At 37.0% G+C, this 23,925-nt stretch overlaps 1 protein-coding gene across 1 annotated transcript in view; it reads right to left on the reverse strand.

Annotated features, from left to right (window-relative positions):
- Window positions 1-88: 88 nt before the first annotated feature.
- The window catches only part of SLC7A6 (solute carrier family 7 member 6), a 28,039-nt gene continuing 4,202 nt past the window's right edge, over window positions 89-23,925 (reverse strand). Inside the window, exons 2-10 of the mRNA XM_030512207.1 lie at window positions 21,250-21,822; window positions 18,182-18,307; window positions 16,217-16,361; window positions 14,383-14,506; window positions 4,381-4,484; window positions 3,536-3,632; window positions 3,146-3,295; window positions 2,231-2,414; window positions 89-962 (exon numbers count right to left, since the gene is read on the reverse strand). Coding sequence (XP_030368067.1) covers window positions 883-962; window positions 2,231-2,414; window positions 3,146-3,295; window positions 3,536-3,632; window positions 4,381-4,484; window positions 14,383-14,506; window positions 16,217-16,361; window positions 18,182-18,307; window positions 21,250-21,781 — 1,542 coding nt within the window. The 5' untranslated portion in view covers window positions 21,782-21,822 and the 3' untranslated portion in view covers window positions 89-882. The remainder of the gene's footprint in view (window positions 963-2,230; window positions 2,415-3,145; window positions 3,296-3,535; window positions 3,633-4,380; window positions 4,485-14,382; window positions 14,507-16,216; window positions 16,362-18,181; window positions 18,308-21,249; window positions 21,823-23,925) is intronic.

Raw genomic sequence — 23,925 nt, forward strand, 5'->3', positions numbered from 1 at the left:
AACAGACTGAAGTTTAGAAGGGGAGCTTTGTGACTGCTGAGGCAACACTGCTGATGTGTGCTTATTGAAAAAGTTCAGAAACAAATGCTTACAAGCTTCAAACACCATTTTAATTTTGAAATTTTCATAAAGCCTAACAGAAGTTGACCACGTGCTAACAAGCTAACAGGAAAGAATCATCAGCCATTAACCAAATCTTTAGCGCCAAGGTGCTTTCTTGATTAAATCCTTGCCACACTCAGACAGCACACTTCCACATAGCGTACGGAATAAAATATTTATCTTTAAGGGAGAAAGTTGGTTCAGTCTTTAAATAACGCAGCACAACTTTAGTTCATTTTTCTGCTAATAATGACTAATAAGGTAGTTTGTTGTGACCAGGGGTCTTCTGTGATGAGCACCGAGATAGAACAGCAAATCATTTCATGCAAGCATCCATCAGAATTAAGCTGAAAATGGCTTTTGGTCTTCTGAGTCAAAGTGGTTTTCAGTCTAACTTACAAATGCATTACTTCACTGCCTGGTTCTGCAGAAATCTAATTTGATCCATTAGCTCTTACCATTTGAATACCAATTCTGAAGAAGGAACAGTATTGACGCATAGCTTGTGTGCCTGAACTGAGCAGGTAATCAATATCCAATGAAAAAAAAAAACATGCCCTGAAAGTATGCCACAGCTTAGAAGGGTGAGGCGAGGGTGCGATCTGTGTGGGAATCCAACTGTAAGTAAGTACAGTTTCAGTGTTTCTGAAAGACCACTGGAAACACTTTTTCTGTTTTGTTTTGTTTTTTCCAGTTCCACCTCTCCCCTTTTGTTGTTATAATTGCTTTAGCCTCCCTCCTGTTTCTTGTAATGGCTTTGAAATATTTGTTGGATTTGATTTATAACTTCTTTTCTTCACTTGGGTCCATCTCTGTTAGAACACAATAACAGAGCAGCTGCATGTTTCGTGTGACTGCACCTGCATAGAAAATTGGAGATAAATCAGAACCGCCACCTATCTCAACTCTAACTATACAATATGCATCTGACTAAGGAACACTAGTTGTCAAGAAAGCTGCCTCACCTCTGAAGGGAGATACATGATAAAAGTTAGTAGAGAATATTGTCTTCCACTCAATTTTTTTTAAACAGATAATGTTTAGAACTGTTCTGTTGATATCCTAGAGTATTCTTCTTCTTAGCACCCTGCCAAGTTGTTGTGGTTTAAGCCCAGCCGGTAACTTAGAACCACACAGCCACTCGCTCGCTCGCGCCTTCCGCTCCCCTCCCAGTGGGATGGGGAGAAGAATTGGAAGAATGTAAACCCCACAGGTTGAGATAAGAACAGTCCAGTAACTAACGTATAATATAAAATTACTACTACTAATAATAACTGTAAGAGAAATAACAAGGGGAGAGAATATAAACTAAAAAGGGAAGGGAAAAAAAAAATAAACACAAGTGACGCACAATACAGTTGCTCACCGCCCACCACTTGATACCCAGCCTGACCCAACCAGTGATCAATCCCTTCTGGGTAACTCCCCCCAGTTTATATACTGGGCATGACGTGCTGTGGTATGGAATACCCCTTTGGGTAGTTTGGGTATGAGATTAGATAGATAGATAGATAGATAGATAGAAAATCAGTATACCCCTTTTATCTGTGGCTCCAACAGGGTTGTAACACACCAGTGATTTGGCTATGGCTGAACAATGCTTGGACAGTACCAAGGCTTTTCATTTTTTTCCCCTTTCACTCTGCCCTCCCTGCAATCAGCAGGATGGGGATGGGCATGGCCAGGAAGTTCAAAAGGGAGATGGCCAGAACAGCTGACCCAAACTAGGCAAAGAGGTATTTCAGGCCATATATTGTCTAGCTCAGATATAAAAACAGGTAGAGGAAGAAGTGGGAGGGTGTCCTCCAAGGTGACCATTGCTTGGAATGTGGTTGCGTATAGGTCTGCTTGTGGGAGGTGGTAAGTGATTGCCTTTGCAGCAGCAGGTTTTCTTCCTCTCTTTCCTTCACTTACTAAACTGTCAGTATCTTGACCAACAAGTCTTCTCACCTTTGTTCTTCCTATTCTTTCCCTCATTCTGCTAGGAGGGATGGTGGTGAGCAAGTGGCTCTCTGGGTCCTTAGCTGCTGGTTGGGGTCATCTGACCACAACCTTTTTCATCAACAAACTGAGATTCACTTATTTAATTTTCCTCTTTCCTAACACCTCCGTCTACAAAGAAACTTACCTAAAATCTTGTTGATAAACTGAGGTCTCCTTGATGCAGGTAAATAGACTCCCAAGAAAAAGACTGGAATTCCAGATAAAGCAATGGCAATTCCGATCAATGAATTTATAGTATCGCTATAAAGTGGCACCACCACCAGAAATACTGTGCATATACAGAATATTATTGGGAAAGCCACACTCAGCTGGAGAGAGAAAAACAGAACAGAATGTTATTAAAATATTTGTGGTCTACAGTTACAAACATTTTGGTGACAGTTACAGACTTTTCCCTCTCCACCCTACTTTATGAAACTACATGCTCTTACTCTTTTATATCTGGCTATTTGGAACCGTAAGCGAACTGCAGAATTATTCTTGAACAGAATTGCTGCTAAAAATTGCAGAAGTAATCAAGTATGGTAACTCTGCTGTGTTGACAGAAACCGTATAGCAGCACGAAGTGGTGGTAGATAAATCCAATAAAACTCAGGAAAAAAGAATGACTTTTTCATGCAGAGTATCAAGTTAAACTATGAGAAGGTGGTAAGAGGATCAGATATTGAACTGAAACACCATCAGAACTAAATGTGTTCCACATTGACAGAATTAATTAACTTTAGCATTTCTAATTAGAGATTACTAATCCAAGAAAAAAGGCTAACTACTATGTTAACCTTTTGAGACATTCTCCAGTTGACAAGAGAGAAGGGCTACTGATTGAACTAATGGTTAATGAAAGAGTACACTATTACAACAATCACTTATCTAGCAGACAAGCTAGCTTTCACAGCATAATATAAAATAGAAGTAATGTTTTATGTCCTGTTCAATTGGTAATCTTTAGACATAACATGTATGGTCCAGATTTTAGACGTACTTTTACATTATGTGGAAGACAGGTATTTTAAACAATTCTGTAATAAATGAATACTACCTTAAGAGGCCTGGGTCGATCTGGTTCCTTCCAACGTAGATATAATTGCCCAGCAATAGACAGACCAACAAAAAACCAGTAACTGAAACTGAAGTAATTAATAAGCTTGAAGACATCTTCCACAGCCAGGTAAATAAGGGTCATAGCACACTGTCAGAAAAGAACAAGAGTGAGCTGAACAACAGAAGTTTGAAACTTACTGTTTATGCTGCTTTTTGCCATCTTACACTCTTTGGTGTTTGGCACAATTTTATGCCTCAAAAATCACTCTCTCAGAAATCACCTTGATGACAGTACATTTGTAGTTCTCTCGTGATTTTTTTTTGTTTTCTTTTAAATAGTTCCTGTAGTCACATCTAACAGCTGAAAAGAAAAGCAACAGTAACTTACATTGAAAAGCAGTGCTGGCACAGGTGTGAACCTGTCTACGTGGATCATAGACAACAGATCAGGAAGGTGACCTTCTCGAGATCCTACAAAAAAAAGCCTGAAAAAAAAAACCCCAAAACAGAAAACAGATGTTGACATCACAGATGAGAGACAATGTATTGCAGAAAATCAAAGGACAATACCAGTAAAAATAATTTATTAAATAATAATAAATATTATCAACTGCAAATTGTTCTGTATTCACTACTTCACCAGACCATGTTCATATTGTTCTCAGGACAGAGGTATTGCACATAGATTCAATGGACAGGAAGGATCTTAAAATGCCTGAATTAATCTATTTAAAACTCTCATTAGTCACATCCATAACCAGTGCTCAGAGGCAAGGTTCTGTACTGTATCATAAGTTTTTGGCTGCAGCTTAATAGCAGCAGCACTTTTAAAACTTTTTAATTGGAAAAAACCTTAAAGATACTGATTTTAAAAGTAAATTTTAAGTAAATACATTTGAAAACAAGAACTTGCAGGAATTACTGTATAAAGTAAAACGGAAGATAGCTCAATCCAAAGAATCAGAAGGCCTGAAGACTCACCACACAGACAACATTCATTTGATCTTTAACTGTACTCTACATACACCTAGGAGTGCTTTGGGGAAGTAAGGCAGTGTTATGGGTGTATGTACACATGCACAGAGGTTTATTTAGGTCTGTTATTTTATTGTGGCTATTCGTTATAGTTTTGGTTACAAAACTATTTTTGCCGCTTTCATAAATAGATGAGCATAACAGTAACATATAAAAATACTTATGAACATTTGTCAAACAGAAAGAGGTATGAACTACCTTGATGATGCTAGAATTGAAGCATTAAGTCCACCAAAACAAGAAAAGGCTACAGCAATGGGAATTGTCCAGCTGAAGATACCAAATACCTGGTCGGCAAATGTCTGAGGAAAGGGAAAAGAGAAAGGAAACATGAAAATATCTGCAACAAAGCATACATAAAATAATGACATCAGAGCTTTTGTAATAAGTTTGTATGGAAAAATAGTATTATTGTAAGGACAATCCATAGTGCAGCACAAAGAAGCACACAGCTTATTTATGGATCCTAAATAAGCACAAACTTCCTTAGCCAACCACTTGAACTCACATTTTCTGCTCACAAAGGAAAACAAAATGGTTTTAGAAATTTCTCACCAAACCTAGTATGTTTTATTATCTAACTGAACTACACATCTCAAGTGAGACTACACAAAGGACAAAAATATTATTACATATCCAAAAAGGGTTGTGCCATATTGCAGATTATAAACATAGCCACCATCACACCTACTGTTTATTCCTGATGTAGGTTCTATACTGTAGATTCCTAGATTCTAGGAATCTATTTTATTTTCCTTCTTTCTCAATTTCCTAAGCAACATCTTTTCCTTTAGCTCCACCAGCAGAGCCTCTGGGCTCTGTCCCACAACATGGCAAATGGCAGAGCAAGTATCTGAGTAGCAGTCATTTGTTAGTGTTGCTTGAGAACACTGCAGGCCAACTGCAGTGACGTTCCGACACACAGCTCTGAAACCACGAAGCCAGGAGCATGAAAGCTTCACAGCAAGCGGTAGGAGTCATCGATTGCCAGTGACCTGGGACCTATAATGAAAATGGGTAATAATTTGCAACATATTGTCCTGATCAATTTTTTTCAGCCTCCTGGGTGGAGAAAAAAAGGAGAGAGACTTAGAATATCAGATAAAATGTTTGAAAAATCAAGAAACTTAATACATGAAGACTGGCAGCTATTCCAAAACCCATCCTCGTCTGAGCATTGTACGTATCTGAACATTAGCATGTTTGGAGTTATGCAGAAATCTGTTCATGCTGTGTCCAAAAGACGTGGGTGGAAGCCTTCCTATCCCAATTCTACCTACTGATAGCTAAATTACTTCCATGATTTCTTTTACAGAAGCAAAGTAACAGTCATGGTACCAAAAGGATTATATCTACATTAGACAGCATGAAATAACTATTTATAGAAACAGGAACGTATATACTCATGTATAAACGATATTCAAACAAACCCCAAAGATTCTGTGGGTATGAGAACATTTTACACCCCAGCAGGTAGCAGTAATCTAATCTTTTTTATGAACCTTTCTCTAATCACTTTCTTATCTTTTTCTTTATTTATCAATTTCAAGATCCTGAGACATAAAAAGTATATATTCTAGTTCAGCCTTCTGCAGGCCTGTCTTTTCTATTACAAAAATTTTGTTCAGTTTTTAATATTTTAGTATTTCAAAACACCTCCCCCTTGACCTCCCCTTTAAACTACTGGTCTTCATCATAAGATTTATGAACTAAGGAGTTCAGTCAAAGTGGATTAACATCCAGAACTGACCTATGTTTGTATCACATAAAGTTTTCTGGATTTAACAGTGGTCAGATTCTGATTTCATTACTCCAGGAACAAGATCACCAACAGCAGTGCATTATGATCTGTTTTCTGAATGTTTCTGTAGGTCAAAAAAGACAAAACGACTAATAAGGAGGGGTGATTTTTTTTGTGAAATGAGTGACTGATTTTCATGAGGCAACACCCTTTGTATAATGTCAATCTTTAAACCATAAAATGCAGAAAAATTTACTGACATAAAACAAAGCTTGGCCAGCTAGAGTTTCCTGTTCTTTAGCTGGGTTGACAAAGTGCTTTGTTCAGCACATTATCCAGGTTAAGGTTCAGAATCCAACTCTGCTTAGCTATATACCATCATCTACACTAAAAAGCAAAACTTGTTCCATCTTTTTGTGTGGATCAGCAAAGGCTGATAGGATTTCCTGCTGCTAAAAGACAATGTAAAAGAATATAACCACTTCAATAAAACCCCGCCAAAGGTTCATCAGAACATCAATTTAGCAAGACAATGCCATAAGAAATGTGTTCTGTATACCATGAATTACCCATTTTCAATCAATTGCAACTGAACAAGCAACTCATAAATTTACAATATTGTATACAAAAGATTTCTGCTGCTCCAGAATAAATAATTACTAGAGCCCACAGTGCTTCTTTCAGATCCTTGCTGGATCTAAATACAGCTCTGAGAAACCCAGTCTCCCAAAGCAGAATGTAATTCATAATGATCCAGTGAATGAATTAAGATAACTTCTCCAGAACAAGAATGAGGACAAGATGAAAATTTTAACAGGCAGTTGTTGTAATACTTTAAAGGATGATTTAAACCTGGACTGCTGATTTCCAAAGTCAAATAGCAAGTGAAATTACTAGACACCAAACTTCAAACTTCCAGAGCTTTTTTTTTTTAAATATACAAAGCTAAGATGCAGAACTCGCTCAACAAGATGTTAGAGAATTAAGATGTTAGTAAGATTTTCTAAAGGATAAGCATTTAGATAAGTAATATTAACAGATAAAGAAGAGAGAGAAAATGTATGAATGTAATCTTATGCTGCACGATACAAATTAGCTAGTATGTCATTTGGAGAAATTTTTTCTCCTAAAAGGCAGGTTGCTGTTTTCTTTGCAAGCATTTCCCATCTCCTTCTGAAACATTCAGTAACAGGCCACTGTGGAATGCCAGATGTGGGACTAACTCAAAGGCCACTTTCATGCTATAATGCATACCTAATCTTTCTGATATACTAATACTGTTACACACATCCTAGAAAGCAGCAATCATTCATATGAGATGTTAAAACCACAAAGAGTTAAGACAAAGCTATGGTATCACTGCCAGAAATTGTATGCAGATCAAGATGTTATAGATTCAGTGTATTGTGAATGCAAGCTATATGATATATAACAACTGTTAATCCAGCTTGAAAGTCTAAATAATTAATTTCCCTAGATCTGCACAAGTCAGATGTCTCAAAAGACAGAATAACCTAGTGACAGCCTTTACCAAACACTCATTTCCAATGTGCTTTCTAACATTGTGGTTTGGCTACCTGAGAGAGCAAGGGGTGGAGCATTAACTTCAAGAGCTTAACTTTTCCCTAATTAGGTAATGCAAAAGAGTATCTTAGTTGAGAATGTTCTAAAAAGTTCAGCTTGGTTTGCCAAGTAGATCTGCCTGCAAAATGATTTTTCAGCAAAACAAAGTCAAAAGGTACTTAAGTTTAGCTAAACTTTCTGGTGATATTAACTAACCTAACATGACAAGTATAGACCCACCTGCGTTTATGCAGGTGTTTTCTGACACAGTTTTACCCTCACATCTAACATAAAAATCAGCCAAGTTCATGTATTACTACTCAGACAACAAACACACTTTTGTACTTCAGAGTACACATTCATAAATCCTTCAACAATCCCATTTTAACAGATGCCAAGAAATATTTTCTCCAAAGCTGAGCTATACCCTCTTGTGAACAATGGCAAAACCAAAGATCTCTACAGTGTTTCTTGCAGGAAGCATTACTGAAGCGCAAGTAGAATTGGCCACAATAAGCGTTCAACTGTGTGGGTATGTCAGAAGGTTATTCTGAATAAGAAGGAAGGGCAGAGAGAAGTACAAAAAGCAAATTATCAAGCACATACACCACGTGCACTGTACCAAGAGCAAAAAAAAGGAGGAGGGAGAAGAGTTAGTGGCTGCTTTCTGCTAAAACCGCAATGGTACAATCATGGATCCTCCACAAATGAGGTAGACCTGGGCTCTGAACGGAGCACCTGACCAATTCCACTTTAACTACCACTACTTCTGGGAGTAGTGCATTTATAAAAACAAATGAGCTGGCAACAGGGGGAAGACTGGAGCATTTGCAAGGGTGTGCGGAAGATGACAGAGGAGCCTACCTGGAGGCAGCTATAGCAGAAGTATTTAGTCCACCATAACAGGAGAAAGCCACCACTATGGGGATGGATTTCTTCTCAGGTTTCTTCTGAGAAAGTCTAAAGAGCAAGAAGGATTAAGAGATTAAATTGTCATCTCTGCTACAGTCTGACAAGCCCTGTAGTCCAGACCTGAACTATAACTGCTTCTAACAGCTAGGAAACAGAGAATTCAGTGGCTGATACAGCACCTGCAATTACAGATAAAAGACCTTCTATGCCCTCCCATCCATTGGACATGTAAGATATACATATATACATGCACACTGTAGAAAGACATGCACTAAGGAATTGCTCCCCTTAGTTCTGATTGGGGTTTTTTTTCCCAAACCATCAACAGGCAATACTGAAGAAAGAAGCTTCCAGCTGTGCACTTCTCCACTGAACTGCCCTTATTTCATCGTGACTAAAATGTTACATTACTCCCAGAAGAATGGTCAAAACTGAATTACAGCTTTGTTTCAAGACACGAATGACTGATTTGACATTTTATTTTTATCTTGGGTTAGTTTGATCTCATGATCATCTGCTGGTAACTTGTGACTGGTTTGCAAGAACACTTTTTTGTCCTTTTAAAGGCCCAAACAAGTGTTCTATACAAACAGGTTAAACTAAAAGCAGTGGGAATTGCCCTGCATAAAGAGCTGCCACAACAAAATACACAGGATACTGCCTCACACCAGCAATTCAGGCACAGAGACGATTAGAAAGACCCACATTTATGTTATGAATCACAAGATGAAAACCATTTCATCACACTTAGCTGCACACAAAAAGTGCTCTTAGAGGCACACAAAAACTGTCAGACTACACTAAGAGGATATGGAGCTGCGAGCACACACTAGGCTGGCAAAGCACTAAACAGTATGGATCAGGTGGATAAATGCAAAGAGAATGTAGTCTAACATGAATAAGAAGCTTACAGAAAACTATACCCAAAGATTATGAGATGTTTCTATTAGAAAGCCTTAAAAGGCATCCACAGAGCCTCTTTATGTAGCTCATTTGAAGATCCTATCACACATGCGATCTTTTCCAGGCTCAGTTCTGTAATACTATGAAGTACCACGGCCTGAACAATAGGCCCGGAACTAAAGTCGACCTGTAGGTGAATCCCACACCCTAACAATGTATATATCTAAAATGCACAGTATTAATTGTATATGGAATGTATGATCTATTTATTTTAGTATGAATATGCCAATCTATGAAAGCTTTGCTGTAATGCTTATTGTGTAATAGTAACCAGCAGAATAATCCTTTATTTAGAGACATATTGCAAGGCCGTGAAATCAAGTATCTGACCTTGTTGAGAAAATAGATAGAGATACCACCTTGTTAAGAAATATGTGGCCAAAGCTGAAATAGATGGAGATACTCCCTTGGACTCCTCATTAAGTCCTAGCCAGGCGTTGGGTGGAATCCAACAGGGAGGGTGTTTCCGCACTTGAAGTTTTGCCAGTGTTTATTCAACTATATAAAAGCTGGACCCTCTTGCAGCAACTCTGGAGACCTCACCTACAAGGAAACGCACTACATAGGACCTCCCAATTGCCCGGACAGGTTCTCCAAATTCTCACTGCAACCAGGGCTCCCCAGTGACTGCAGATCTGGATGATGGTAAGGGCAACTGGTGATGCATCTTTCTTAATCACTATAATTAACATTGTGTAGTAATGATTAGGTGCGTTACCCTGCTTATTTGCTTTGATGCTTCAAACTAGAGTATAATAAGCTTATTGTTTTAGCTAAATGCATTACTTTATTTCTGTATTACCTTGACACAGACAGTAAAATAAGCCTACTCTTTTGTTGGTGTCAAGCGTCCTTTCTGTTGACTCCAGCATACTCTTACCCTGAAAGCTGTACGGAGCAGTGAACATCTATAAGCAATGTGACTAGTATCTTGGAAGTGCAATGAATTCTGCTTTGACTTTTCTCTTGAGGCAGAGTATAAATACATTCCCACATAACAGTACGATTTGGCAGTAAAAACTACAATCTGTTTTCTCAATTTTTAGCTTCTCAGGCCTTTAAGGAGCTACTTCCTAAAGAAAACAAAGAAGCTCTGATTTATGGCAACCAGGAAGCCACACATGCAAAAAAGCCACTGAGTAGATGAAGTTTCTTTCTGCTGCCATAATTACATTTGTCAAGATACTGTATGATATCCATTCAGTTTGACCAAATTAGATTTAACATCATATATATTAAAGAAAGGAAAGAGAGTGCACATCAACTGAAACAGAGTCAGAAGGTTGTAAAGGTGCAAAAGAAAGCAATTTAAATGTTCAGGTTCCCTGAAATTATTGTTTCAAGCACCATTCTGTTGATTGATTCTACTCAGACATAATTGCCTCCTTGTATTATTGGCAATGCCTTTTCTTGAAGAAAAAGGTACCAGTGCAGTGCAAGGTCCAGTATGAAATTCTGTCTTCATCTTGAGGTCACTCAAAATCTTACGGTTCTTACTGAAAACAGCACTACTTTACTCCGTTAATATACTGCATGCCCGCTGCATGTAACATGTCTCTTCTGCATGGCCCACATTAAGATTACAGATGCCAGCTCCAACAGTAAAACATTTTCTTTTATGTCTCCATGGAGGTGCTGAAGATCTAAACCTTTTCAGGTGTCCATGCTGTTTGTAGCATTTTCAATAGCTAGCTGTAGAACAAGAGGTCAGTGTTTTCCAAAGTCTCTTACCTTTCTCATAATGAAGATACTACGTAGCATTCTTTTGAGCTCTAGCTCAGGTTTTCAGCTTGGCCTCCAAAGCCAGAGAACTTAACAATGTAAGTGGCAACAGAAGTGCTAGCTCCAAGAAAGCAAGCAAATGACTTGCTGACCAGCTATCTTCTAAATGCAGCTGCCTGGCCCAATGAAGAGTTTTTCCATGATAAGGTTTAGAATGTGCATTGCATCCAAAGGAACCTTACTTGGAGGTGTCAGTGTGAGCAAACAAGGGGGACATGATGCTGGCAGCCAAAGAGAAGCAGATTTTCCTCTTCAGAAAAGAAACCAGTGATTGGCCAAATGAAGGAAGATAAGTAATACCCAAAAGGTCTAAGAGTAATTTCAGAACCTCTGGCTGAATTCGGTAAGAAGAAAGACACTCATCATCTCTTAAACTATATGCCAAAGAAGAATAAAACAGCTAAATCACAGCCTCCAACATTCCTGGTTTATTGAGGAAGAGGGCATGTTGAAGCAAAGCAAGTCTGCTCTCGAATATGAGCACACCAGGGTAAATTGGATTGATTAGGTGGTACTCAAAAATGCACTGAAGTAGTCACCTTTTTCCCAAATCTCCCAACAAAGCTGTACAGCTCCAAGAAACATAACAGCCAGTTATGCAGGACAACCAACTGTTTGCTTCAACCAGGAATCATTTTTAGGTTTTCCAACTAAAACACCTTCCCTTCTAGAACAGGCTAAATTGGAAGATGAACTTCAAGAGCATGCCTATGGCACTCCTCTACTGCAATCCAACTACACATAAACATTCAGTGCACAGAACCCCACTAGAGGCAGTGCGCGTGCCAGATCCTGAGCGTCAACTGCTCTGCTCTACAGACATCCTGTCAGAAGTCCACACTACTTGCTAATGTATTAGTAGATCAAGCTTAAAGTTGGCTTCATAAAACTGGATAATTAAATTCACATCAGCAATGAAAAGGAATCTTTAATGTGTCATGTGTTAAATATTAAACTTAAGCTGCACTTTCACCTTATCATTCTAAAAGAAATATAAGTAGTGATAATCAGAAGACCATTGTTTGCCAGCTGATGAGACGTCTCAGCAAAAATGCCTTTAGATAGAACATTAGTGCAAGTGTTTGGCAATCCTGAGATCTAATCAAAAAGCACAGTTCTAGACTTCCAAAGCCATTCACTTGATTAAGTTCCGTTAAAACTAGCAAAAGAAGCAAATCCTCTAATAACTTTAGAAATTGCAAACATATTTTCTCATTCTTATCCTGGTGGCCCAATACGTCTGCATGTAATTAGATTGACTAAAGACTTTATATCATTCTTAAGTCTTCCTTTTTCCTCCTCAATATCTAGATGCATCCTGTACTAGAGAGGAAGACCTGATCTGTCCAGTTCTGAGTATTACAATTTCATGAAAAATTTCACAGCATGCGTCTATACATAAATGTATGCACTCAAACAAAAATAAATATATACTCACTTTCGGTCAAAATCAATGTCAACTAACAACTAAATGAAGTGTACACAAAATAGTAAACATTTAGGTCTGGGTTTCACACACGTAGTAAGGTTCAGGCATCCGACCTTCTGGCCTGAAACCTTCATCTGGCCACCAATTGCTGCTGCAGTGCTACCACTTGCTGTGTATGGTAACACAGACTGGACAGGCCCACAGTGAATCATTCCCCCCATCTCACAGGATGGATCAGTTTTCCTGATCCTATTTGCCATATGGCTGTATAAACCTCTATGAAGACAAAGGGCAGGAGCAGTAAGTAGAGTAGGCACAGAATACTCTGAGGGGATAGGCTGGCTAGGAGAATAATTTCATTGCTGCCAAAGGAGTGTATTTTCCAAGCCTTTGTTAGCAAAAAACAATAGCATGTTGCTTTACAGAAGTCAGGATGGACAGTGGACTCTGTATTGACTTTTAGTTTTGTCTAGATTAATTAATTATAGACAAGAATTAAAATTTCCATTATCAGTCACTGGAAGATATTTAATATGGGATACTGTAGCCAACAACAGAAATAAATATTCCTGGAGATTTTATTACCCCTTAGCATATGTTTATTCAAAATCAAATATTCTCTGTCCTTGTCTTGCTTTGTTTTCTTCTGAAGTGTTTTATCAAGTTTTTCACAATATATTTTATGACAACTTTGTATTTCCATATTCTAGCTAAAAAGAGGCAAAGAATTCAAGTTGATTTCAATACATTTTGAAATAAAATCTACATAATTATATTTGAAATAACAAGATATAGCCCATATTTACCGTAAGCTATTTTGAAATCTTACATCAAATATAAATATTTGTTAAGTTTGAAAGAAATTCAAGTAAATGCTTTTGCAGAACCATCTGCCTAAAATCTGCAACAAGAGTTTGCTGATTGTTAAGCCAGTTTTTAATCATAATAATACTCTGTGCGAACAGAGTGAATACTTCCTTCATTTTGATGTATTTAAAACTCTCTGTCCATTGTTTAACTACTTATATTTTAGAAGCCAGTTAGGAATGTAAAATGGAGAAAAGCTATTTTTTTCCTCCAATTTAAATAACCAGAAGAAGATTAAATTTTCCAAGCCTCAACTCTAAAAGACATAATAATTAGAACTACCCAATTAATTTGCTAGCTACAGGGCAATAAAACCCTTCACTTCTGTTTAATGATTAGCTTTAAGTTTAAAACATGTTTTGACCAGCTTTTACTTTAAGAAGCTTATATATTTTAATTGGATTCAGATTTCCATCCATACAAAAAATAATGACTCTCTTAATATTAAAAGTTGTTAGAATTAATACATTGTTAGCTAGACAGTAATTTAAGTTAAAAGGAGATAACAAAGCGAAACCTTGTCATAGCCGAGCTGTAACACATCCACATACAGATATGCACTGCACCAATTATTAGCTCAATAGAATTCAGCTCAGTGCAACTCTGTTCTGCTTACTGCTCCAGCTTCCTAAACACTGCAGCATGAACAAAGACAACTATGTCCTAAGAAATCTAACTTACAATCAGCTGAACATACACAAGTTTAATTAGCATCTTTGCAAAATACACCAACAAGATGCATCTGTGCTTGTTTTACTAAATCTGTTAATATATTATTGTTATATGTGATTTCATTAACTGCTTTTCTATTAAAGATTAAATTATTCATGATTAATTGTTTTGTCCTCCTGTAATCAGGAAACTAGGGATTTTTCCTGGTTTGTTCTACAAAATAAAATGCGAAAAGTGTGTAATATAGCAAAACACCACACAATCTACTTACCACTGCCACAGCATCACTAGAAAGAACGGCTCCAACATCCAGCACTGTATAGTAAGCTATGTTGGTCATAATATAGATAACAGTCACAATTGGCATAGACACTGCAATAGCCAGTGGCAGGTTCCTGTAAGATAAAAACAAAACCAAACCCAGAACCCAGGGAAAAAATCCATTAATAACAGAATAAACTTATTTATTTGCATTCTTTACCTTAGAGATTAAAAAAAAAAATTTGAAGACGGAATTAAGATTTAAAAATAGGTATCTCTGGCAGAGTTTGGTTTCTTTTAAAACTAGAAATTCTAATATGTAATACTGGGAAATAAATCTAACATTTTGCAATAATTTAAAACCTAAATTAAGTCTAAAAAGGGATTCTGTGCAATTGCTCTTCAAGCACCCTAACCTCAGGGTTTCCAGATCCATAATAGCCTTCAAATTTACATGCTTTGAATTATTTTCTACTGGCCATGTTAATTACCACAACTAGAACCCGAAGGGCAGAGCTCCGAGTCACTGCATTCATTCTCCGTAGGGAATGCTGCTGTTCTTCTAGCATTTACTTCTACAAATGATACAGGGAGATTGACTAAACCAAACCAAAACCCCAATCTTCTCATCTACACTCACTGCAGAGAACAAACTAACTGGGTGGTGCAACTGCAGAAAACAGAGATGCAGAGGGCAGATCCAAAACTGCTACCCAGCTGTGAATCTCAGGATGTAGTGTTCCTTAGTAGGAAACACATCTAGAAAGTAATAAAAAAGAAGTCTAGAGTAACATGAAAACACTGCAAACCTCTAGATCTAAACAGATAAGACTTAATTTAAAGCTGAGATAAACTCACAGCCCTAACTCTGCAGCAACACAGGGATAGACTCGGCAGAGCAGAAGCAAACTTTCAATTTTAGGCTTTGGCTTTTCTCAGCCTTATTCTGTCACCAAAGCTCACAGGGATATTCAAATGTCTCAAAAGGGGAAGCAGAACTGAGAGTGTTACTCTCACATTTGCCCAGTTTGAAATCAAACATGGGATGATGACATGGATGAACATTTGCCATGAACATGGTTTTCAGTAACAATAAAAAACTAACAAACCAACCAGAAAAATGAAATGCGCTTTGGAAGTTTCCTCAAAAATTTCAAGAGGCCCAAAACTCCAGCTGGGTCTGTCTGATGCTGCAGAAGCAGAAAAAAAACCACACACAACAACCCCCCACTTAAATCAGTAAATTAGTAACTGGGAGTTCTGACTCTGCTTTGAGGTTGTATGCTCACAGTAAGAGACCTGTGAACCTCAGTGAAGAGAAGAAATGGAATTAGAAAAGCACTTAGAAATTCACCCAGAAATGTTACATAATGTAACAAAAAGCTGAAATGGCATTTTAAGGACTTTGCATCACCCAAGATTAAAGCCAAGGGCATCTTTCAAATTTGATTTGTGGGTTGTAACTTTTGACTGGACAAGCATGAGGGTACTATGAATCAAGTGAATATGAAAAACATGTAATTCTTGGAGTAATTTTATAGAAGTCTAGAACATCTCATTATTCCCAAGAATTGATAATATAGAAAGCTGAAATTTGAAGTTCACTTTATCAGCTCCAACTGTTACAAGAACGATGTAGGCACTGATGCCTATAAATAGCAGATGTTCTTACCTTTCCCCCTCCCCTGTCTTCTTTTTAACAGTGTTTAATAAATCTTCGCTAGTGGCTGTTCACAGCCTTACTAAGTATAGAGAAGTTCTACTCATTTCTGTATAAGCTCAGAACAGCCACAAAATGAGACCACTTGGGAGCTATTCAGGTTTAGAAAGCTCAAATCATTTACCTTTCTGGGTTTTTTATTTCCTCCGTTACAAAATTGAGTGTATCCCAGCCAGAGTAAGAGAACAAGGCAGAGTAGAGTGCAAGGGAAATGTCTCCAATATCAAAAGAGGACCCCTCAAAAGAGTTCTCAAAGTGCGATGAATGTCCTGTGTGTGGAAAAGATGCAGTGAGGTACAAGATAATAAAATACAGCAAGCAATTTTTTTTTCTTCCTTTTGGCACACAAATACAAAAAACCTTAGAAATACTAATTCCTTCAAAGCTGCTTATTAAATTCTTTTTCCAGTTCTACTCTGTGCTTCAGCCACAACAATAAGCATGGCATTTAAACTACTGTGGATGATACTGTTCTATAATCAAATGCTTTGTCCACAATGGCACAAAAAGTTCAGACTAAGTACAGACTAAGTTACAGACTAAGCTACAACCAACCAGCAATGACTCAGGCTAAGGGTATTTTATATAACATATATATTTACAATCTGCTCTATCCTTCTGCATACTTCTAAATTTTCAATCATTTAGCCTATTCAGAAAACAAACATTACAGTTAATTTTGGATAACAACAACAAAAAAACCACCAAACCAGTAACTAAATGGAATTCTAAGTTTCAGCTATGAAAAATAGAAAACCAAGAGCAATTAACAGAATATAAAATACTATTATTACATGATAAAATTTTCCCAAGCTAAGAGAAAAAGTGCATAGGTCTCTTGCACCAGTATTTGTGAGAACTTGTGCTATCTTTTGACTTTAAACGAGTCAAGACAAAATAATCAATGGCATTTTTTATATATTCAGACTAATTTACGTATACAGGCACACATGAACAAAACCACGCAATACAGAAAGGTGAGTTACTATGTAATTCCAAAACGTGCCCTGTACTGTACATCTTGAAACATTTAGACTCCATCAAAACCAGCCAGGCCAGTATTTCAGGCCTCTAAAATATCTTCACTTATTTGTCTTCACCACTTTTTATCCTCATCAGACATTGCTATTCCCTTAGCACAGACATAGGCAGAGTAACTGGTGAGTTAAAAACAGAGAAGGGAGACAATGTCTAGGAAATTAGTAGTAAACAAGCTCAGTATCTACAAAACAAGGGATGGGCAGATGTGCTAAGGATTAAGCACCCCAGCACAGTGCTCACATGTTCTTGTTCCATTCAGAATAATTATCTTGCTCATGGACTTTCCACAATAACCGGTTAGAGCAAAGGACACAAACTGCCACGGAAGACCTTTATGGCAGCTTTGAAAACAGGGTAATTTTTTTTAAGCTAACACACCAATAAATTCTCCCCAAAGGAAGGGCTAAGAACAAACCTAAATTCAGAACTCCTCTAACTTGAAGGCTTAATGCCAACACGCACACAAATTAAAAATGAAGTAATTTTAAAAAATCCAAAACCCCAGCAACTTTCTAATTGTCAACAGCTATAACAGAACTCAGGATATGAGCAAAAAAGAGCTGAGGTTTCACAGACCTACTTGTGTGTTCTTACAAATTTATTTTTGCTCTAAGTTAGTCACTTTCAGACTTGCACAAAATTCATTTTGGGGGGAAAAAAAATAAAATTGAATATCAGTTGATCTCATTGTAAAACACTATGTTCCTTACAGAAATCTACAGGTTTCTCTGCTCCCACTGTATTTTGCTAGCTCTGTATTTTGCTGTTTTCATTTTCTTTATTATTCTATACTGCAGGCTGTAAATTCCACAACACTGCTGAGCAATCAGTTACCTTCTTTTACCCAGTTCAAAGTCAACTGAGATAGGATAGCTTCTCACGATATAATATCATGATAATGCCCAACATTGGTATTTCTGGTGTTTTCAAAGTGGCTATATTATGCTCTACCAAGGCATTTGAGAACACATACAGAGGTATTTTACAGTCTTTAGTAACCCAGTTAAACTGATAAATACAAACCTTTGCTTTAATTTTATAAGCTTACCCTGGCATATTTTAACAAGTCCAGTTATGATGATGACAATAAGAGCAGTAACTTTAGCATAAGTAAAGATATCCTGTACCCGTGTTCCCCATTTAACGTAGGCACAATTTACAAATGTTAGAAGACCTGGGAAGGAGGGGTTGGGGGGGGGGGGGGAGAAAGAGAAATGAAAATACTATTTAAACAATATTTGGATTAATTCATTATACAAAAATTTTAAATTGTAATCTAAATATGCACTTACATGTTATACTAACACTTAGGTTAAAACTCAGCAAAAACTGGCACTGAAAACACACTTTTTAAAAACAAAACAGCACAAAACAGATGTTCTAAACCTAATGTTTCAGAAGATGGAAGAAAAGAACTTCTCCTTCTCTGATTATATGCCCATTTTCTTAATGCTACCCCTTATCAGCTGCACTCTGCAACTATCTTGAAGCTAAAGAAACCACTAAATGAAATAATTAATGTCAATATATCAATATTGTTCTGATGAATCAAAGATTACCTAGAAATTCCTTTAGGCAGACATATCAGAATAGCGTTTAAGGTGGTTTTTTATCCTCCTTTTTTAGGCTGAGTTCATCATCCATGGAGTTTTTGCAATACTGAATATGGTCACAAGCAATTCAATAATCTTTTCCAGTTGTATTAAACTGCATTACTAAGTGAGGTTAGAACAGATCTAACAAAATAACATTACAGCTAATGCGATATTAGTCTGGATTTTTAAGAACTGGTAGTAAGTAATGAGTATCCTGAGTATATTTCTCCCTCTATCCCAAAATAAATTAGTGTCAAGACCTATTTCACAAGACTGTAATTTCAACAGATTTCACAAATATTTTAGTAACAGTGGCTGACTAAACTTACTCACATGATCAACTTCCCCAATAAACGCTTTTCAAACTATTGTTTAAATATGTTGTTCTCATGGCTTTCGACATTTTGCTTTTGCATTTATTACTTTTTCCTCTAATGGACAGCCAGCCAACCTCTGCCTGAACTCAAATGCTGAATACTGAATATGATTCACTATCTTCAGTTTTCTTTACTGAACAAAATACATGTTTTTGTTATCCAGATTATCATTACATTATTCATTTTTACCCGGAAGTTTAAGTATTACCCCCAAATCTCAAGTTTTTCTCTTGCTAGTAAAACAGTGTTTATATTCTGCTGTACTTTTTATCTCCAAAGTTTTCTTGTACTATGTATTTTAAACATGCATCTAAATGAAAACTAAACTTGATTGTTTAAGGAGTAAGGAAGTAGCAATCAAGAGTAAATGAAAAGATGTGATAAATCATTTCCTTTCCCATAATCCGAGATTAATGCGATACTATTAAGATAAAAATGTACTTAGCACAGTCACCAAATAGAAAAGTAATAATTTATAAAAGATAACAAAACAAAGGTAATGATCTCAAAAGTATGGCACTGTTATACCAGACAGTCTGGCCAAGTGGAATAGCTGAACGAGATTCCACTGAGCTTGGCATGATGAGGGGAAAAAACAGTTGCATCAAATTTCAAAAGTCAGGACTGCTGCGGCTGCCAAAGAGCCCTCAGGAAAAAAAACAACTCTGCTTGGTCTCTGCTCTTCAGTTTTCATGATCAGTAATATCTATGGAGTATTTGCTCGCAGGGTTTATTTCAGCCTTTTTTTTTTTTTTTTTTTTTTAAAGCAGCTTTCATTAGGAGTAACACTACTAACTCCTTATTGAGTTAGGCATGGTCTCAGTCTCTACTTCTGATGAAATGCTACTCTGTCTCTGATATCTTGAAAGAAAAAAAGATAATTAAAAAACTGAATAAGCCACATCCCCTCCCTCTTTCTTTCATTAAAATTATTCTCTCATGTTTTCCTTAACTTAATTATTGTTTAGCCACTTATTCCTGAGAACTTTAGTAAACTGTCGAGTTTAGTTCAGTAGCACCACATGCCACCCCCATTGCCAAAATGAGTGTTATACAGCATTACTTACCATTAACCCTGATCTCACACTAGATCTAGTATTGCTATTGCTACAGTTTAAAAAAAGAACAAGAAACCTGACAACACCACCACACCAGTTCTCACATACAATCTGTAACCTAACCAGTGTTTACCCTTCCACTCCCAGAAACTTAATTAATAAATTACTAATCGTATCTAGAGGTAAAGACTTGACACACAAATCCTGCCAGGCCAGGGAGAAGCACAGGCTTTAACAGAACAGCTAAATGAAGTTGTAGAGCAGGGGTGAGTTTCAGCACTGGCACCTACAGCAGGGCAGAACCTATATGAGAGTAATCTTGCCATCGCATGTCTCCACTAAACAGAAAGGTGCTAAATTCCCTCTCTGAGCAGCAAGTGTAGAGGACATCACACTGTCTTTCTACATCTACACTGGAAATGTAAAATATGCATACAAACACTTTTAATAGGAAATACCTAAAATTAAATAAGATACAGTACAATCACACAGTTTCATGCTTTTGATACAGCAGAACAGTCCTGATTTGAAGCAGATGGACAGTTCTTCCTCTATATTGATTAACAGAGCTGGCTGATTAGAAACGTTTCAATGTTTTATGTACACACAAAATGCTGCTTTTCAAAACAGCTTTACAACAGGTACAGTTAATCATGAGCATAAAGAATAATCCTGAATAAATGATCTTTTGAAATCCTACTACAGTATTTACACATCTACATTGATAATCTATTGTAAAATATTTTACACCAGAATTTATAGCACAAGAGCTATTCTACTCTTAGACAACACCAAGAGTACCTTGAGGTTTGGTTTAATATACCTCTGAGGGAAAACAAACTTTTCCCCCCATTTTTGCCATGTAAGTAAACTTGGAGGAGTTAAATACCTTGGTCTGAATGAGAAAATGATAATGCACTGACTGAACACCTGCAAGTTATTCATGTGTTGGAAATTCTTTTCCCACTGTAACTCAAACCATTGCAGATTCAGTATGCAGCAACTCTCAGACTAGGTAGCATTTGCTTTAATAAAACTTAACCCTGGATAAAAAAGTTATCATAGTAAATTTCGGGAAATACTTACATTCACAAGCAGCTGCTATGAGACGGCAAGCCAAATACGGAGGATCACAAGAAGGGAAGAAAGGCTGGACTATGTAGTTAGCAAAGGTGATGGCAATAACTGCCTGACTAGTTGGTTCAACAATTAGGAGTGAGGTCCACAAACGAATAAAAGCAATGAAGCTTCCAAAAGATTCCAAGATATATGCATAGCTGGCTCCTGACTTCGTAATAGTGGTTCCAAGTTCAGCATAGCAGAGAGCTCCAAAGACTGAAAAAATCCCTCCAATTGCCCAAATTACTAGAGACAATCCGTAAGATTTGCTGTAGATGAGAACTCCTTTGGGAGAGACAAAGATACCTGAACCAATCATGTTGCCTACTATAAGGCTTATCCCATTTATCAAAGATATTTCTTTCTTCAGTTGCATTGTATTTTGGTTTCCATCCTGCATTTCACAGCGATCACTTGGATCTGTCCTGTCTGATTTATTTACTGGGCTGTATTCAGCCAGTGAACTATGCGACTTCGTACAATCTGTCCTTTCTCCCATTCTGGAAAAACCGTGAATTCTCCACGACTCCAAATCACAATCTAAAACAAAACATAGACAGCTGAAATAATTGTTTTGTTTTTTTTTAATCCCAGAACTTTCTTGCCAAGTCTTCTTTACACCTTTTTACCCCACAATTTAGAAAGGTTGCTTCATGTATGTTCTTACACAACGGTAAATTCATGCACAGTTAAACAGAAAAACCAACACATACAGAGCAAGAGACAAATTCCAACATAACTTAAGCTCAGAAAGGAACTTGTACCTTTAGGAAGAAAACAAAATGAAACAAACCACCCAGACAACCAAAACCATAGGAAGCACAGAATTAAGGGATTCCAATGTTGAAAAGGAAGAAAGAATAGATGGAAGAAAAGAGAGGTGATATAGAAAAGCAAGCACTGTAAAACCAAGCTGGAAGTTCTAAGCATGAACAGAGATTTACTGTAGTACTAAAAGATGAATCAAATTATTGTACTTACACATGTAAGTTATGAGTGATGTAATAACAGGGTTGTGCATGTTATTAATGCAGTGTGGGCCCCCACTAAGGGCAATGTGAAGAGATACTTACACCAGAACCCCCTTGATTCTACTCTTGATTTCTAACTGGTTCTATAGTTCATTCCCTCCCCGAAACTGTTCCCAGTTCCCAGTGCCTCATTAAGAGTACAGGCTGCATGTGAGAAGAACCCACAGTAGTTTAAATCCAAATTCCTCCATTAGCAACTGTATTTAACAGTATTTAAGAACACAGAAATTAAATAAACTTTTTCTTCTGCTTCAGAATTGACTATTTAGAAAAGAGACAGGAAATTCTCCCATGCCTTCCAAAAGCAAGTTAACTGCTTAATGACATTTATTAGCACAAAAAATATACTGACAATCAGCTGCAATTCTGTATAAGGCCCATTTTATGTAAGTTCACATAAGAAATAATCAATTCAAGGAACAGTCTTGTATGGAAGCAGTTTAAATTGCAGATGTACCTTTGCTTACCATGAGCTGCATAAATAACAGGTCCAACATAATTACCAGGATGCAGCACCAGTCATTTGCCCTGCCTCTCACTAAACCCTTGGTGTACTCTTCAGCCATTTACTATAGACAGAAAAGGTAAGACGTCTGGGTCAGTTAGAATAAAGCAGCTGATCTAGGGGGCAGGGGGAGTGGAAGGGAAGGGGAAAAAAAAAAAAGAAAAAAGTTTTTGCAGCTTTTTTGGGTAGCACTGATTTTACAAAAGGTTTTGTTATTCCACAAATGAACTTATCAACTAAGTGAACAACCCTGAGTATGGGGACTTTGAAAGGTCAGTATGGAATCACCCAAACTACAGATGTATTGATGCATCTAGTAATATACAAACATACAAGGTTTTGCACATGCAGTTAGAGGCACTCCCTTCTGCAGGGAAATCTTAGTAATGATACTTCTCCTTTACCATAAAGCAACACCTTATAGTGCAGTATAGAAAATCTGACCTGACATCCCTGAACCTTTGAAGATAGGAAAATGATAAAGATTATTTTTGATCTATGAAAAAGTAACTTACACGAAAATGGAGTATGCATCATTTACTGAAACACATTACATCATTCATTTCCAACTCATGAATCTTCTAGCTTTCTCCACATTAAAATGGAAGCTGTGTTCTATTAAATAATGTAAAATGAGATCCTCAATCTGTTTAATGGAATGCTTTTCTTTCCCTCAATATTTCAAAATAACAGTTTAAAGGTGGTTGATTGCTAAATACATATTTTATCACTTGTACATGAGTCAACATCTCATCTAGTGTCATACATAAAAGCAAGCAAATTTCACTCTTTTAATTAGACTAAAAATTTTCAAACTTCCGGAAATTAAAATCTGCTATTTCAGAACTTAAAAACTTTAGTGTCATTATGAAGCACCTCTTAAGTTAAACTAATTAGGGAAGAGGGATCCCCATAGTTTTTACAGATAACTGTGCTCAAAACTGCAATGGAAGACAAAAGCAAATTCATCTCACCAGTTGTTACCGGTTCTCCTTGTTATTAACTCTTACATCTATCTTGTGCCAAATTCATTTGCAACAACATACTGGTTGATTTCCTGTTATTGGTATATTAAAGCTAAGTCTTCAAAAAGGCATGTGGTTTGTG

The sequence above is a fragment of the Strigops habroptila genome, chromosome Z (assembly GCF_004027225.2).
Source record: "Strigops habroptila isolate Jane chromosome Z, bStrHab1.2.pri, whole genome shotgun sequence".
Taxonomy (NCBI): Eukaryota; Metazoa; Chordata; class Aves; order Psittaciformes; family Psittacidae; genus Strigops; species Strigops habroptila.